The 16,490-nt window shown below is 31.3% G+C and overlaps 1 protein-coding gene across 1 annotated transcript in view; it reads left to right on the top strand.

Moving 5' to 3' along the window:
- Positions 1-16,490, top strand: part of LOC108549510 (probable G-protein coupled receptor CG31760) — a 63,397-nt gene that overhangs the window by 45,433 nt on the left and 1,474 nt on the right. The window contains exons 5-17 of the mRNA XM_017902920.1: positions 2,557-2,791; positions 7,235-7,369; positions 12,476-12,626; positions 13,122-13,266; positions 13,342-13,474; positions 13,793-13,946; positions 14,068-14,177; positions 14,622-14,836; positions 15,106-15,244; positions 15,320-15,425; positions 15,578-15,721; positions 16,064-16,246; positions 16,368-16,489. Of these exons, the coding sequence (XP_017758409.1) occupies positions 2,557-2,791; positions 7,235-7,369; positions 12,476-12,626; positions 13,122-13,266; positions 13,342-13,474; positions 13,793-13,946; positions 14,068-14,177; positions 14,622-14,836; positions 15,106-15,244; positions 15,320-15,425; positions 15,578-15,721; positions 16,064-16,246; positions 16,368-16,489 (1,972 nt within the window). The remainder of the gene's footprint in view (positions 1-2,556; positions 2,792-7,234; positions 7,370-12,475; positions 12,627-13,121; positions 13,267-13,341; positions 13,475-13,792; positions 13,947-14,067; positions 14,178-14,621; positions 14,837-15,105; positions 15,245-15,319; positions 15,426-15,577; positions 15,722-16,063; positions 16,247-16,367; position 16,490) is intronic.

Raw genomic sequence — 16,490 nt, forward strand, 5'->3', positions numbered from 1 at the left:
CCACTATCCTATTTTCCATCTCCACGATGCTCTCCCCACCACTCCAGTCTGTTGCTGTATCGAAGACGCATCGATATTTAGATTGACAAGCGTCGTTGTATCTGTATTTCTATCAATAATATTGCTTTCTTCGACCACATCGTGTACTTTTAATGCATAATATTTGTGGTTAACTTCATCAAACACGTGGAACATCAATGAATAAAGTGACAGTGATCAATTATAAAATGTCGTTATAAGTATCGATATGTAGAATAAACATCGAGGATAATATTGTTCGATATTAATCGGAATATTGTTCGATATTAATCGGAATATAGTTCGATCAACGAATTATTGAATTACATTTGACTAACAAATACATCTCAGGATCATGGAGTAAAACAGAGACCAGAAATCTTATAAAACAAGGGAAATAAAAAGTAAAAAAATTTTTTTTGTACTTTCTATGTAATATATAAATTCTTATCATTATTTTTCTTACGAATAGGCATGCAAGATTAGAATTCAATACTTTGTCAGTGTTTCAAAGTAAGAGAATACTTTTTTGTTATTGAATTTTGAGTCGTTCCATAGCAATCTACGAGAGAAACGTAAAATCGATTTGTCCAATAAACTGAGCACGATGACGGACCGCATTGTCGACAGTCCAATTTGTACGGAACCTGGTATATCATCGCCTAATCGAATTCCAACGGCTGAAATGGTAACGAGAATATGCATACTATCGGGATACATTGATTACTCCTCCTGGGCTTTGTAACTCTGCACATGGACCGCTTATACAACAAATCTCGGAGCTCTTTAAAAGCAGTAATTTCACGACTATAGCTATAAAAATGCTTTTTTTATAATTACGCATATTTATTACTCGTAACTATATTTTTCAACGGTACTAATTATATTTCTTGTTCTGTTTAATAGAATCAACTAGTCAACGTTTAAATGATAAACAGTTTCATTGGGGATTTATATTGTTAGGGATTTTGCTTTGATTATATTCGTATAGCGTGGTAATAAAAATTAATAGAATTTATTATACGAAATTATTAAATATATATGAAACTTATTAAAGAATTCTTAAAAGGTATATAATGGATTTCCTTTTATAATATAATATATAAAAGGAAATACATTTATTTAGCCGATAATTAATTTGTTGGCTGATCAGAATCATACTATGAAAAATACTCTACACTGAAATAAATAATTTGATAGTTAATCGTGTATATAGGGTGATTCACATAATTATAACAAATCATACCTTCTTCTTGTTCCATTTAAAAAGACAATATTAGAAGAGAAAGATAAATGGTTGAAGAAAAATCAGATTTGGGTTCCAACAAAACCAAATGGATTTTATACCAGCATAATATTATTTAATTATCGATATGTATGTATTGTTTCATATAAGCCAAATTCTTTCACCATTTTACGTAAAGGAACATACATGTAAAAAGTAATATTTAAAAAATAATCATTTTTTGAAAACATTTAGATAAATAAATTTTAATTTTACCAAAGAAATTAAAATATAAAATAATCTATAAGATTACATTGCACAACAATGACCCGATAATTCTATTATGAAAATAATAAGGAAGTATTAAGAAAATGAAAAATATTAATAATAAGAAAAATAGTAAAATTAAAAACTAAATATTAAAAATGTTAATAATGAAAGATCGATAATGAAGATAGAAACTTACTTTATTATTCGAAATTATCATATTTTGATCAATTTATTTTAATAACTTTTATCTAACTATCAATAGATAAAATATTCGCTTATATAGACAAGGGATAGATCTTCAAAGACGGTATTCCCGTTATAAACTTTCTGAAATACAAGATGAAGACCACTGAAAATCAAATCTTTCTAAAACGAAGCAAAAGAATACCTGGGATAAGAAAAGGAAAAAAGCGTCTTCTTACATCTAAGGGTTTAGGGATGTAGAAAGATTTAGAACTGTCACCACAGAGTTTTGAAGAAAGCTTCAACCTCTAGCTGTCATGGTCTTTGGATGGGATGTGATCCCAGTCACCGAGTCTTATGAGCTTACTGAGGTATGGTCAAGTGGAAGAGGTGCCTTCTATGATCAGACATCTGTCACTTGTACTTGCTCGCATATCTTGGAACAGCTAGCTCTTCTTGAGAAAACATTTTTCTTTATATACAGAAAGATAACAGTACTCGATCAATTGGAAAGATTGAGTTGTTACTCATTTGAGTAGATTGATCTTTTCTCCCTGGACCTATGTTTGTCCAGTATTAGGTTTTATTGGTATTGTCTAGTATTAGGTTTATACTAACTGTCTTTGAATAGTCTAATAAAACTAAAACTGTATATAGTATTGCAGTTATTGCTAGAGAAGGATATAGTCCAGAAAATGAAATCATGTTTGAACCATATATCCTGTTGAACCATATAACATTCTAATCTAATGAAACCTGAAGAGAGGTATAACTTGCCTCAGCTACGTGAATTATACTTTATGTAATTTGAATAATTGATTTAAATGTTCTTCCTCATAATCTGTTGAAATCTTGTATAGTGCTTTTAGACGTGTTAGCAAAGTCACTACTGGTGTCAGTGAACGACGCCGTGGAAACAAGGGTGATCGCACTAAATGCGTCCACGGGAGCGGTAATTAGCGCAGTCTGGTTGGAAAGGAGCCCAGGAAGTGTCGGAGAACCGTTCAAGGTTGAGAGCCACGGACTCCAGCCAGGATCTATACCAGATTCAAATTTACCATGGTTCGAAAATGCTGGTGCCACCACGGAATTGAGGTTCGATTTGTCTACCGTTTATCGAATTTCAAACCCTCGTGCACTTCGTCGAATTTAATGCATGTCCTCAAAATGTCTTGCATGTACTAATTATGCTATTATTGCTTCAAGTTTTTCAGATTTATCAGATATATCAAATCTTCGATTCTTTCGGATCGAAACTATTCGAAGAAATTTAAATCACAAGTTATGTGAACTAATACATAATCAACTTACTTTGGTATTCGTACTTTTTGCAACTTATGCTGTTAAATATCCAAATAATTTAATTTAACGAATACTTTTCATTTTTTTAAATAAAGATTGATTAAGGTATTATTTTCAATGAAATATTAACTGGACAAAGAATTCTTAAATTATTGGAGATGAAAAGAAGATTATGATTTCTATTCTGCTTTATGTATTGGGCAATCTATTCTGAACATAAAGGATATAAAGATGACATTGTTGTGAAATAAGCTTGAAAATATACATCATATAAATGTATATAGTAACATGCAAGAGTTTTCAGTCAAATAAATATTGCAAATGTCTATTGAATAGAATTCACAGAAAGAAAGTGACTGAAAACTGGGTAGTTTAGTATAGTAATGATTTGAAAGCTATATTGTTTAGGCAACTGTTAAACTAAAAATATTAACAATCTTAATAGTTAACAAATTTTTAAGTCACCAGTTCGATCCCTATATCTGAATCCGATTGCGTATTTATGGAAAGAACTAAAGAACATGAAACATTCAAACAGGTCAGAATTATTTAAATCCGCAAAGGAGGAATGGAATAAAATCCCTTTGGACTTTATTTTAAGATTTATCGATTTCGTGCCTTGAAACTGTGCTGTTATTATCAAAGAGAAAGATACAATTACAAAGTATTAACAATAATTTATAGAATAAAGTATGGTAATTTTATCACACTATAAGATAAAATAGAGACTTCTGCTGTAGAACAAAGTAATTAGAAAATTTTGTACATATCAATTTAACAATTTTCTAAATAAGTAGACGCTGAAAGAGAGACATAGTATTTTTTTAAATTATTCACTTGTGACACAGCCATACAAATTTAATTACTGATGATATCAACAGCTGAACATAATCTGATAATGTGATTTGCAGAAACTTCTTGTTGTTCATTAGATATTAAGGAATAATATTAATTGTTAATATTTAAAGATAATGTATTCACATTTGCACATAGCTTTTTATAAAGCATCAACCTGCACGCACGCACACGCACAAGCACAGATGACTTTTGGTTTGCACCTCGCCCTTCATACTTAATTTTTGTTACCTCTTCTCGGTAAAGAAACTATGAATAATTCATAAAAATATGAAAATCAAACGTGATGTCACTTCATTTATATATTTTGTAAATATACATCTTATTTTATATATTAATATTAAAATTTTGGGGCAGACTAGTACATGTAAGAAATATGTATTTGGAAAGAATTATACCGAGAAGAAAATAGACATTTTATAGGTGCTCCACGATCATTCATCATCCTTCATCATCTTGTACGAGCGTCAAGTCATAGAAACTCGATACGTAAAAATGAGATACATTTTTAGAACTTTCAGGTCTTATCTAAGTGACTGTAATTCTTTATTAAAATAATGTATTGTCTGAATGTGTCAAGGTTCGAAATATATCACAAATAACATGTCATTTGTTTAATATATAGGATACATGAGTTAAGGGTACACAAACTATTTATTTTAGATATTCCAATGTATCTTTTTAATGTTGTAAAGGGGAGTATATTTAATAACTTATAAATTCTATTTCAGGTCATTTGTACTATGTAATTATTTCTCACAATGAGAACATGTAACAAGTCAAGACCATCACGATAAGAACTAGAATTTCTGTCCTATTCTGCCCTAATTCTGTCCCAGCTATTTAATGAGGAGAATGCTTCTATGGGTCTTATTTACTTAGACAGAATTTTTTCCACCCCTAATGTTAATATACTTCAACAAATAATTTTAAGGTGATATGTTCATATTTTTTAATAATTTACAAAAATTGTTGATTGATAATTTTATTTTGTTTTATTAGGTCCATTAAATATTAAAGACATTACGTGCATTGTATTCAAGGGTTTTCATTTTGAAGGGGAACATAAACGCTTAAACAGACATCTACGATAATCAATATGGTATCGGTAAATCGTTAAAGGCTTTTTATTGCATACATACATGTACGGCGGCAGGGTATTTATAGCGTGTATCATAAAACTGTCCCTCGAATATAATAATGTATAACAATTGATTAATATTGCCAGCAGAATTGTAGAAAATGTATACATTCATATGCTTTCTTCGTTTTATATAGCGTCATAAATGGCAATTATGGTCGAAGAAGCTTCTGTTTTATGGGAGATATTCAAAGTAATAAGATTATAAACTTGTTTACTGAAGATAAAAGTACACATCATTATTGTGTACATTGCCTGTAATGTAATATGAAAACAATACATAATACATGACACAATGGAGGTTGATGCCCTTAAAATGTCTGGGATATATAAATTAGCCACAATACGGTATTTAAATTAAGTAATTCCACATACAATGGTTTAATAATTTATTTTTGTTACGTCAATTTATGCGTAAAAGCTTAATTCACGATATTACTTACACATAATTTTCCCCAAAAAAATGGATTTTGAAGATCGAGCTACAACACTTGATTCTTCGTCAAAAAGTGAACTAGAAATGCAGAATGCAATTTTATCATGCAAAATGTAGTTTTGGAGAAAATTAAATTTAAATATCCGTTGGGTACTTGTATAGGTACAATATGATTTATGAAACGACACTATAATCGTTACATACAACTTCTAGAATATTTTTACTGAGATATTAGCTTTAAAAATGCACAGAAAAATTTTATCAAGCAAATACTTTATTTATAGAAATGTAACATACCCAACGAATTTTCAAATTTGATTTTTACAAGAACTAAGCCACGTATGAAAAAATATTACTCTACATTTATCATTTACTTTTTCCTAAAGAATCACCCCTGTTTGTATTATGGAATATTTTTAATCTCACTGTGTATATAAATATACACAGTGCTTCCTATTTACACAAACCATTCTCCAGAAAACATACTTATATACATATTTATTATCGTTTATAATTTCCATGTAACTGTTTAAGATTATGTTTAACATCACATCACATCATGTTTAAAGATATCGTGTCAACTTGAAATTATAACAAATATTCTCCAAACATAGTACATAGTATAGCATTGTCACGTATATAGACGATTCACATACAAAAATAATCTTTATGTGTCTTATAATATTTTTGCATGTAAGTATGCAATTTATTTAGATATCACGTAAGATCATTTTTCTGTCAGATAATCATGGTTAGTGTTGTTCTAGAGCAAAGCTTCTAGGGATACCTAGGCGTCAGTCTATATCCCTAAAAATACCCATTAAAGAGTGATGAAATAAATAATATCATTGCTCCTGTTTAATTTTGATTAATTCATAAGATGATAAAGTCAGTTGTAAGTCTTCTAGGTGCAAAAAGTAAGCTACTAACACTCAACTGATGGAACTAGCCTGTAACAAGTTATCGACATTCGAAAGTAGCACGCGTGATCGCATCGAGTTCTTTTCCATGAGCTGGTAGCACACATGAATAGAATACAGAAAAGGATACTGTACTCATAACACGAACGTATCACTCTATTTTTTAAAAACAGCGTGAATGTTTCACGTGATCAATATATGGTTCACTTCCTGCAATTCTTGGTAAACATTTTCATATTCTATGAACACTAGTAATATGACTTTTAATAATTGAGTACTCTTTACTATTTAAAATAGTAGTAAAGCATGTTACTATTCTAATCATTCATCTTCTAATAATTATTATAATAACTTTTCTAAACATTTCATTCTATTAAAAAAAAAATTATTCTATTATATATACGTTATTATACTGCTATATAGCATTTATATTGCTGCATTACTATATAGTTACTATCTAGCTATGTTACCATATGTCCATTACATTCTCACTCTTACAAGTTATAGAAGAAAGATATTACATTTTTGTTAATTTTTCGAACCTAACCTTACTTTTTATAAAAGTTCTTTGTTTCATGTAACACAAATTCACACGACACAGTATTATAAGCATTAATAACCTAACCTAACCTAAGTCAAACCGTATCACAAAGAATCATCGAGAGTAATTCTTATCGAATATTGATACATTCAGACAATAATTCTAAATTCAAACGAAATTTATTGTTCGTTATTTATAATATACCGGATGACCGTGAAGTGCCAGGGCTACGAGATAAAGGAAAGCGTAAGATGTACGATAATTGGGGTCGTTGCACGAAACACGTGTGCGTGGAAAGATCGAAGTTTCTATGGCGGTTTGTGGCGTTTGCGTGTTATCCCAGGTCACCGAAATTCATGCAGTCACCGGCGATTGAATCCTACAGGGGTTGGTGGACCATCCCGTATTTCTCCTGCAAAAGTCACCGATGGTTGATTTCGTACAGTGTTAACATACGGCCGCCAGACACTCGCCATGGGTTCGTATTGACCATTTACCATAGCTTCTTACATTTAATATTATTAATCCGAATTTTTAATCAGTTCTATTTAATCCTTTCATGGCCAGGACACTTATTTAATGGAAGATAAATTGAGCCCAATTTTGTATTTTTCGAAGAATTTTATGAGAATGCATTTATGCATCTAAACTCTGAAACAGAGTGTATTGAGAAATGAGTCTTGAGGAAGAAAAATTTTTACATTTATTATTATTGAAACTACTATATTTTTATACATTTTTAATGTATAAAGTCTTTATACATGTAAGAAATTGCTGAAATTTTCTTAAATTTTTCAGAGTCTTGAGTCACACTAGGAGTATTTTATAATGGCTACATATGATACTGAGTATTAGAATAATACAAACATAAATTGACAGAAAATTATCATTGAAATGTGGAAGAACGTACACATGATGTCACTTATTTATATTTACTCCTACACAAAGAAAGATAATAAATGTAAAAATTATGCATCCACACGAAGAACTACTCTACTAAAATGTCACACTGAAAAATTAAATTTGGTATGCGATAACCTACTCTTGTAAAACATATGCGTTGAATTTCGAAATGGTGGCTCTTGTATATCACTCATTGTCAGTTTGATTATTCAAGTGGAACCAATATACCCCGTTGATCACGAAAGGATTAATTAGGATGATTAAATTGGACTTTTTAATTCAACTGAAGATCACATTAATTCCTGATTATTATTTGCATTAAAATGAAAGTTTAATTTCAATTTAATTTAATTTAAATACCTACTTTTGTTATAGATATCATTCAAATAAATTAAATAAATTGACTTAGAATCAAAGATATTTAAACTATAAAGTTAAAGCTATATCTTTATTTAAAGTTTGCAAGTTTGAATCAAAATTTATAATTAATAATATTGCATTTAAAAATTTATTTTAAATATGTAAATGTATTGCACTTGTTCAATAATTTCAAACTTATTAATTGTGTAATTAGCATCAGATAAGCAATAAGAGGAAACAAATACCAAAGTATACTATAAAAAGTAAATAGAAATATTTTCCATTCGATAAAGACTACTTTATCTAACATATTCAATAATGAAATTTCGCTAAGTTGATGTTCAATGTGAATTTTAATCTATAGTATAGTATCCATTAAGGTGATTCTTGTAGAATTTACTTTCTTGAATACACAAACCCGTAATCGAAATTGCTCTGTCATCCTTAGTTTCTGAAAAATGTGAGTTTCTCTGAAATCGTACGACTTTTTACTGAAATGAAGTATTACGTAAAAAATAGGAACGTTAGGAGGTACACACTTATTGTAAAAGTTAGATGAGAGTATCCCGAGTTTGTGTCCATAATTATAATTATTTGCGCTTCTGAATAATTATAATTGCTCATAAAAATTTAAAAATAAGCTGCCAGGTGTACTTTTTATGTACTATTCTTGCATTTCCACAAAAAGTTTCTTATTTGATATGAATTTACTATATACTATCGTATTTTGTAGGCTCCTTTGAAGAAGAAACCATGAAACAGAAATGTCGAATCAGTTTTGAATTTGATTAGATGAAGAAAATGTTCGTTGGTAACTCGTATACGGGGTTTTATCGACACGCAGCCATTGCTCGCTTCTCTAGCCTCAACACTGTCGTAGCTACGCGTAACCCGAGCACCAAATGCAATGGAGCTAACATGTAAAAGTCTACGAAAAGAAAAGTATAATTTTGCTACAAAATGTCGAAAAATTAGTAAAGTTCAGGAGGAATTTTGAAAATTTACAATATATAACAAACATTTTAAACTCGGTGCTTAGCTCTTTGCTTGGTATCATTTCCCAAAAATTATTCTTTGGGAAACGATACCAATTACAAGGTCTCACCACGTGGAGGTGGCTACGCATCGAGACCCGGACATGCGCCCTAGTGGCGCACCCTACTGGTGCTATCCGTATCAAAGATATCCTAATCTAATTTGGAGCGAAAGAAGTTAAAGAGAAGTTACTGACACTTTATTAAATATCGTGTCTGATAAAGGGTACCTCGATTCGATGTACTAGAACTCTACTGTCGCAAGGCTAAGATATTTTATTTCAATAGACTCTAATATTTCTAAGTTCCCATAAAAATAAAGAACGAAATATGAAACACGCGAGCAAGTTAAAAATCGCGTTTATTATTCCAAATTATTATTATATTATTCCAAAAGCCGACTAGCCTACGAGACGTACTCTCGTGTACAAGACAACTTCATACCTCGGCACCCTGCCGATCGAACCTAGCCTACCCAGCCACCACAGACCCTGCCATGACTTACTCGCGAACGAGAATGATCGACGAACCAACGAAACATCCAAAATCAAGCCGAGGGTCCCTAGCGAGGCCCTGTAGCCGGTCACGTAAGCCCTTGCCACATGGGGGAGAAATTAATCATCCCATGGGGTCTAACCGCAGGCCCATATGCAGTGTCACGGCTACAGGACCCATACCCCGGTCGTGCACGTGCTGGTGCCCAGGACGACTAGGGCCGACAGACCCTCGGATTGACCCAGATGAGTACCAGCCCGCTGACCACCCTAGAACCGATGCGTGACAAGAGTGGCAGTGGCGAGAGTGAATGTCGGAACGAGTCGTTTGGATGACTTACGAAACATGGAGTTATCGAGTATACGAGACTATGTCGCGCAGGCTAGTTGGTACTTAAAAATGATCGCGATTATCCCGAGAATAATTATGTTCTATTTGGCAAACGAGAGGGATAAAGGGGGAAAAATATAAGAGGTATATATTCGCTCCAAATTAGGTAGGTTACCTTTGTACGGATAGCGCGCACATGATACTTAGCCTAGGGATCTATCTTATGGCTACTTATAACTACTTAGGTCTAAACGCACGCATCCCGCGTCGTCTATTGATGTATCCCAAATGAAATCTTGAAAAACTTGAGAATCTTGAGAAATCTAAAAGCTAAAACGAAATATATTATTGTTAATATAAACCTGAAAGGAAACGGATTAGTACGAGGAAGCAAGAAAAAAGCGAAACGAGTATGAACCATGAAGGTAAACCAAATGTAAGGAACTACCCAACGATGAGACAGAAACAAACCAACGACGAAACATTCGAATATTATACGAAATATTCGAATGTTGAAAAAAAGATAAATAGAAACGAAATAATAAAATCTGAAAAAAATTAGAGCCTGAAATAAAACGGATTAGTAAACAGAACCGAAAGTAAAGTCGAAAGAACAACCCAACGATGAGACATAAACGAAATAACGACGAAACATTCGAATGTTTAAATAAAGATAAATAGAAACGAAGAAATAACAGCTGAAATAGAAAAAGAAATAATTGAAACCTGAAAAAATAAAAAATGATTAAAATCTGAAAGAAAAAAATAATTAATAGCTGAAAACAAAAAAAATTATTAGTAAATTGTTTAAGGGGGTGGGGGGTGGATGGGTAGTCAACCCCACCTCACTTCGGACCTACCCCCACTCGCGCACACGAAAAAATTTAGATGTTACACTCCTGATACCAAACCGGCAAATGACAGGAGCAGCGGGGCGACGCCCCTTATATAGCCGCCGATCGTCCGAGTCCCCCACCCTGATCGGGAACTTTCGATTTTATTAATTATTCATTTTCCACTCTCATAGTCAATAATTTATTAATTTTTTGACTTTTATTATAAATATAAGTTACGGACAATTTGTTGTTAACAATATTAATTTGTTATTAACAATCAGTCTAATTATTTTTAAACTTTCTGCAAATGGAAGTTACATTTCAATAGAAGTTCGTGATAAATTCGAGTAATAACCAATAATTCATTAATTTTTTCACTTTTATTATAAATTTAGGTTGTGTACAACTTGTTATTAACAATATTCATTTATTATTAACACTAAATATAACAATTTATAAACTTCTTACAAATTATATGTACATTTTGGCGTAAGTACGTTGTAAGTTCAAGTCATAACCAGTAATTTATTGATTTTTTCACTTTTACTATAAATTTACTTTGAGAACAATTTGTTAATAATAGTAAATTCGATACTTTATGCATTTTTCATAAACTATAACTGCATTCGCAATTTCATAGGGCAAATTATTATGATATGTATGTCTATGTCAAAATATTTTTATTTCCTCTGTATTTTTGGTTAACAATAAGATGAATCGCACGAAAATCAAAAACGTTGGAAGATTCATTCTCGTTTTAGAAATTAGATGGGAGTTTATTTTGTAATAACTTCGTATTAAAAAGTTATTAGTATGTATGTATCGGATAATGAAACCATTTCCAATTATGAATGATTTAGGGAAATTTATTATAATTTTATGATTAATATAAAAGAGTAGATGAAAACATATCCATGTGATATATACATTGATATATGCAACCTATATAAAATGAAATCTACTGGGATTGTGATTCGATTACGCATGACTACGGCCCTGACAGAGTTAAATGTGCGAGCAATGGCTGCGTGGCGGCAAAATCCAGCTTACGGGTTCCCGATATATAGTTTACCGTCCTATCAACATTGAAGATCATTTTAATATTGTTTTTCGATAGTTTCCACTTCAGAAAGGCCTACAGAATACGCCACTGTATAGCAAATTTATATGAGATAAAGAACTTTCTATAAAAATGCAAGAAAATGCGCAGAATGTACGCTCGGAGGCTTATTTTTAAACTTTGATTACCGATTATAGTTATTGAGAAACTCAAATAATTATAATTATGAACATTTATAAACTAGGAATACTCACACTTAGCTTATAAGGTAACAATAAACTCCCTAACCTTACTTTTTACGTAATACTCCATTTTATATAAAAATTTTGCTTTTTTTTAGAAAAATTCACATTTTTCGAAAACTGTGGTTAATAGAACAATCTTGATTATGGATTCTTATTCAGAAAGGCACACTCTGCGAGATTCACCTAATGGATATTACAGATTAGAGAAAAAGTGAACATTTTCTGAACAGTGTACCTATTCAGTCTGATTCCTAATTCATTTTTCTCGATAAATAAAACAATTATTTTATCAAATGTTAATGAAATTTTATATTGTTCAAGGGTACGAGAATTTTTAAGCATAGATATCGATATCAGTGGGCTAGAAGTAAATCAATGCGATGCATCGTCGCAGAATAAACAAAATGAAGTTCTAAGTAATCAGATAGCATCTTTTAGAGGCACGCACAAATGTCATACCGATACAACTCAGGTAATTTTAACATTTTTAAATGGAAATTGTTGAAATTAACATTTAGAATTTTCTGTACTCCTAATACTTATTATTATACATATCTGTATTTGTTATCATTTACTTTTATCTATATACATCTATATTTATAATAATTTATTAACATGTGTATCCATTTTCACTATTATTTAGTATTACTGTACTATAGTATTATTATTTAGTATTGTTATATTATTATACTATTATAATAGTAATTATAAATTATTATTACTTACTATATAGATTTCAATTTATTATTACATATATCTTTTATTATTCTTTCTTTTGTACTACCAGTCTTGGTTACTATTATTCATCATTATAATTCTATATTCATCACAAATATTCTCTCATAATCGTAGATAATATAATCAAAATTTTTAGTACACGTTATATTCATAAAAAAATTGTTAAAACTTCCTTAAACTTATCTAGTTTAATAATTTGTCTCTAACCGTTGCTTCGTATACTTTCTAGTGTGAATATCAAAGTCCGAATAATCGTATAAATCAAAATGGTGTCGGTGCTGGTTGGGCGAAAGGTGCATATGTATGCAAATGTCGAAAAGGTTATTACAGCACGAGCCAACATCAATCCACCTTTGATGGAATTCTCGTCGAAGGTTAGTGAATAATTTCAATCTCTTGTCAAATGCATTATTAATGAGATTAATCTTAAGCAAAACGTAAATTTATAGCTGCCTGGAAGGAAATGCAAGAAAACATAAGCGATTCGTACGTGAAAGTGTTCCGTTGCTTGCGTTGTGCACCAGGGTGCGCCAAGTGCAAGGGACCCGAACCCTGTCTAGCCACTTACAATTGGCCATTCCGGTATGAATTCGCCATAAACATTTATCTCATTCTCCAGAAATTATTTGTTTCAAAAGATTCTTGAAAAATCAATAACTAAATTATTAACTCAATTTTATTAATTATTAATCTCAATCTCTAAATTGTACACGTTTTCATGTTGTATTTTACTTCCATTATCTTTGTTATAATAGATAGCATTGAAATGGATAATATTAATTTTAATTGAAATCAAGAATATTAAAATACAGGGTAACTAGATGTATTTTAAAATTTATTTTAAGTATCAGCTTATCAATTTTGTTAATGTCAATTAATTATTGAAAATTCTATTTTCAGAATCTCTCTCCTATCCTTCTCCATTTTCTGCGTGTTTGGTACCATTATTCTGGTGGTCTACATGTATCAATATCGTAAGCTCAAAGTGTTCAAGGTTGCTTCGCCGATATTTTTGTCCATTACGCTTTTGGGTTGTGCTATTATGTATCTCGAAGTACGTATACAATTTTGTCGTAGCTGTCCCCATATAAACTTTCGTAACTGTTCCATTTATGTATTTAAATATTAATATATTATTTGTGTGCGTTATTTTTAATGCACACTTGTACATTTAGATGGCTGCGATATTTCCTGTTTTGGATATGTACTCTTGTATCGCTACGAAATGGACGAGACATCTCGGTTTTTGTATTTCCTACACTGCATTGTTAATGAAAACTTGGCGGTAAGAAATATAGATTTAGCGATTAGGTATCATCACGTGCAATTTGATTGATATTTATATACTATAAAGTTTGTACGCAACACTTTTACACGTCGTAAGTTTACGTTGTAAGATGTAAATAGACTTTTATTTTTATTTATTATTATAAATGTTCGTATTCCTTTTTATAGTAAGTTTAACGTATAAACGACAATCAGTAAATGAAGAAAGAATTCATATTCCAAATATTCTTATTAAAATAACATTTTATTACTTGATAATAGAATATAAAGAAAATGTAATATAGTGTATTATATACACTTATGATAACATTTTTTTATCATGTAAAATTGACTGTCATGCTTTAAATATTTTATTCTTGCGTGTTTTATATATCCAATATTTCAATGATTAGAAACTAGGTTATAATAAACAATAAAATTTAAATTCAATTCTTTTTCGTAGAGTTTCTCTCACATACCGTGTGAAAAGCGCACATAAGGTGAAACTCACGGACAAACAGCTACTGCAATGGATGGTCCCTATATTGTTAGTAATGTTAATTTATCTTGGTACTTGGACTCTCAGTGCACCGCCATATGCCGAAGTGATAGCTGATAATTATGGTCTGAAATTCTACCAATGTTCTTTCAACTGGTGGGACCATAGTTTAGCAATCGGTAATAATAAATCCTGAAACCATATTAAAAAAGGTATATTAAAAATCATCATTGACTCGTGATCCTTTTGGTCATCAAAAATATTCTTCATCTAATATTTTTAATAAAATATATTTAAATAATTCTAATGCGACTATAACATGAGAATATCACGACTCATTGTTGTAAGTTTGGTTAAAATAAATATTTAGTATTCCTTCTTTTCTCATATTATTTCAAATATAAATGTAGCACAGGATATCATATAATAAATTAACTTTTCCTTTCAGGAGAAATTCTGTTCCTTGCATGGGGCATTAAAGTGTGTTACAACGTTCGCAATGCAGAAAGTCTCTTTAACGAGGCCCGTTTAATAAGCTATGCAATTTACAATATAGCAGCTGTGAATATAACCATGATCGCTATTCAGTATGACTTTTCATTCCTACTATTTGTTTCCTATACTGCTGTAGATTAAAATCTAAACTGTATGATTTGTTGCAGCCTTTTCATTTTCCCTCATGCTGGTCCGGATATCAAGTATTTATTAGGCTTTTTACGTACACAACTCTCTACTTCTGTCACCATATTTCTTGTATTTGCACCCAAGGTAATGTAGTTACTTTTCAACCATGTCTTTCTGTGTCGTAAAGTAGCATATTAAATACTTAAACGACACAATGTATTATGCAGTTAAATGCATATAATTAAATCCAATAATTTATTTTAATTCAGCTTAATTCAAATCTTATACAACCCTAGGTGATTCGAGTTCTACGAGGTCAAGGAGATCAGTGGGATAGTCGGGCTAGAGCCCGAGGTGTTACAGCGAGCTTTTCTTTAAATGGAATCGGCTTAGTATCCGAGGAAGCGACAGATTTACATCAAGAAAATGAGGAGCTAAAGGTACTTAAACAGAACCTGGTTGATATGAATATTGTGCAAGTGAGCAGGTGGTGATCTTTTACTAAGAAAACAGATTTTACATGTAAAAAATTTCATTATACACTTTTCATTTATGGGTAAAGAATCATCTTCTACCTACTTATAAAATGTTTTTGATTGTACCTTGTATTATTCTACTTTACATAGTTATCCTCTGTAAATGTCACGTCCTGCACAGTGTCGATTCATTTCAATATCTATAAAATTGGTTACTAAGTAGTTATTTTCACGATATTCAAAATCAAACGATCCAATTGCCTGTGTAGATAATTTTCAACTATTATCGTTAACCGTATTTTGTAGGAAGAAATTCAAAGATTAGCAGCGCAAATTGAATTTATGAAAATCGTGCACATGGAAACGTACAATCGCCACATAAAACCGAAAGCAGGTGGATATTTCACTACTCACGGGCATGGGCATAGTCATCCGTCCTCGGCACAGAGTCCCATCGCTAAGAGTTCTACAGCCAGTTTTATACTGAAAGTATGTATCTAACTCGCCTTCTTCTCTCATAAACACAAGCATACGCATATATGTACACGCTTATGTGAAAGACTGAATCGAGAACATATTGAAAAATACAGTAAAGTAAATTATTGAGCAGACGGCCGTAGAACGAGGAGCAAGCGCGGCCGCGGCTGCCGCGGTCGAAGATTCTACGTTCCCTTCTGGAAGCCTGCACAGGGCACGTAGAATGGAGATTCTTAGGGAACGTAAAGCAGAAAGG

Source organism: Eufriesea mexicana, unplaced genomic scaffold (genome assembly GCF_001483705.2).
Source record: "Eufriesea mexicana isolate 0111107269 unplaced genomic scaffold, ASM148370v2 scaffold2087, whole genome shotgun sequence".
NCBI lineage: Eukaryota > Metazoa > Arthropoda > Insecta > Hymenoptera > Apidae > Eufriesea > Eufriesea mexicana.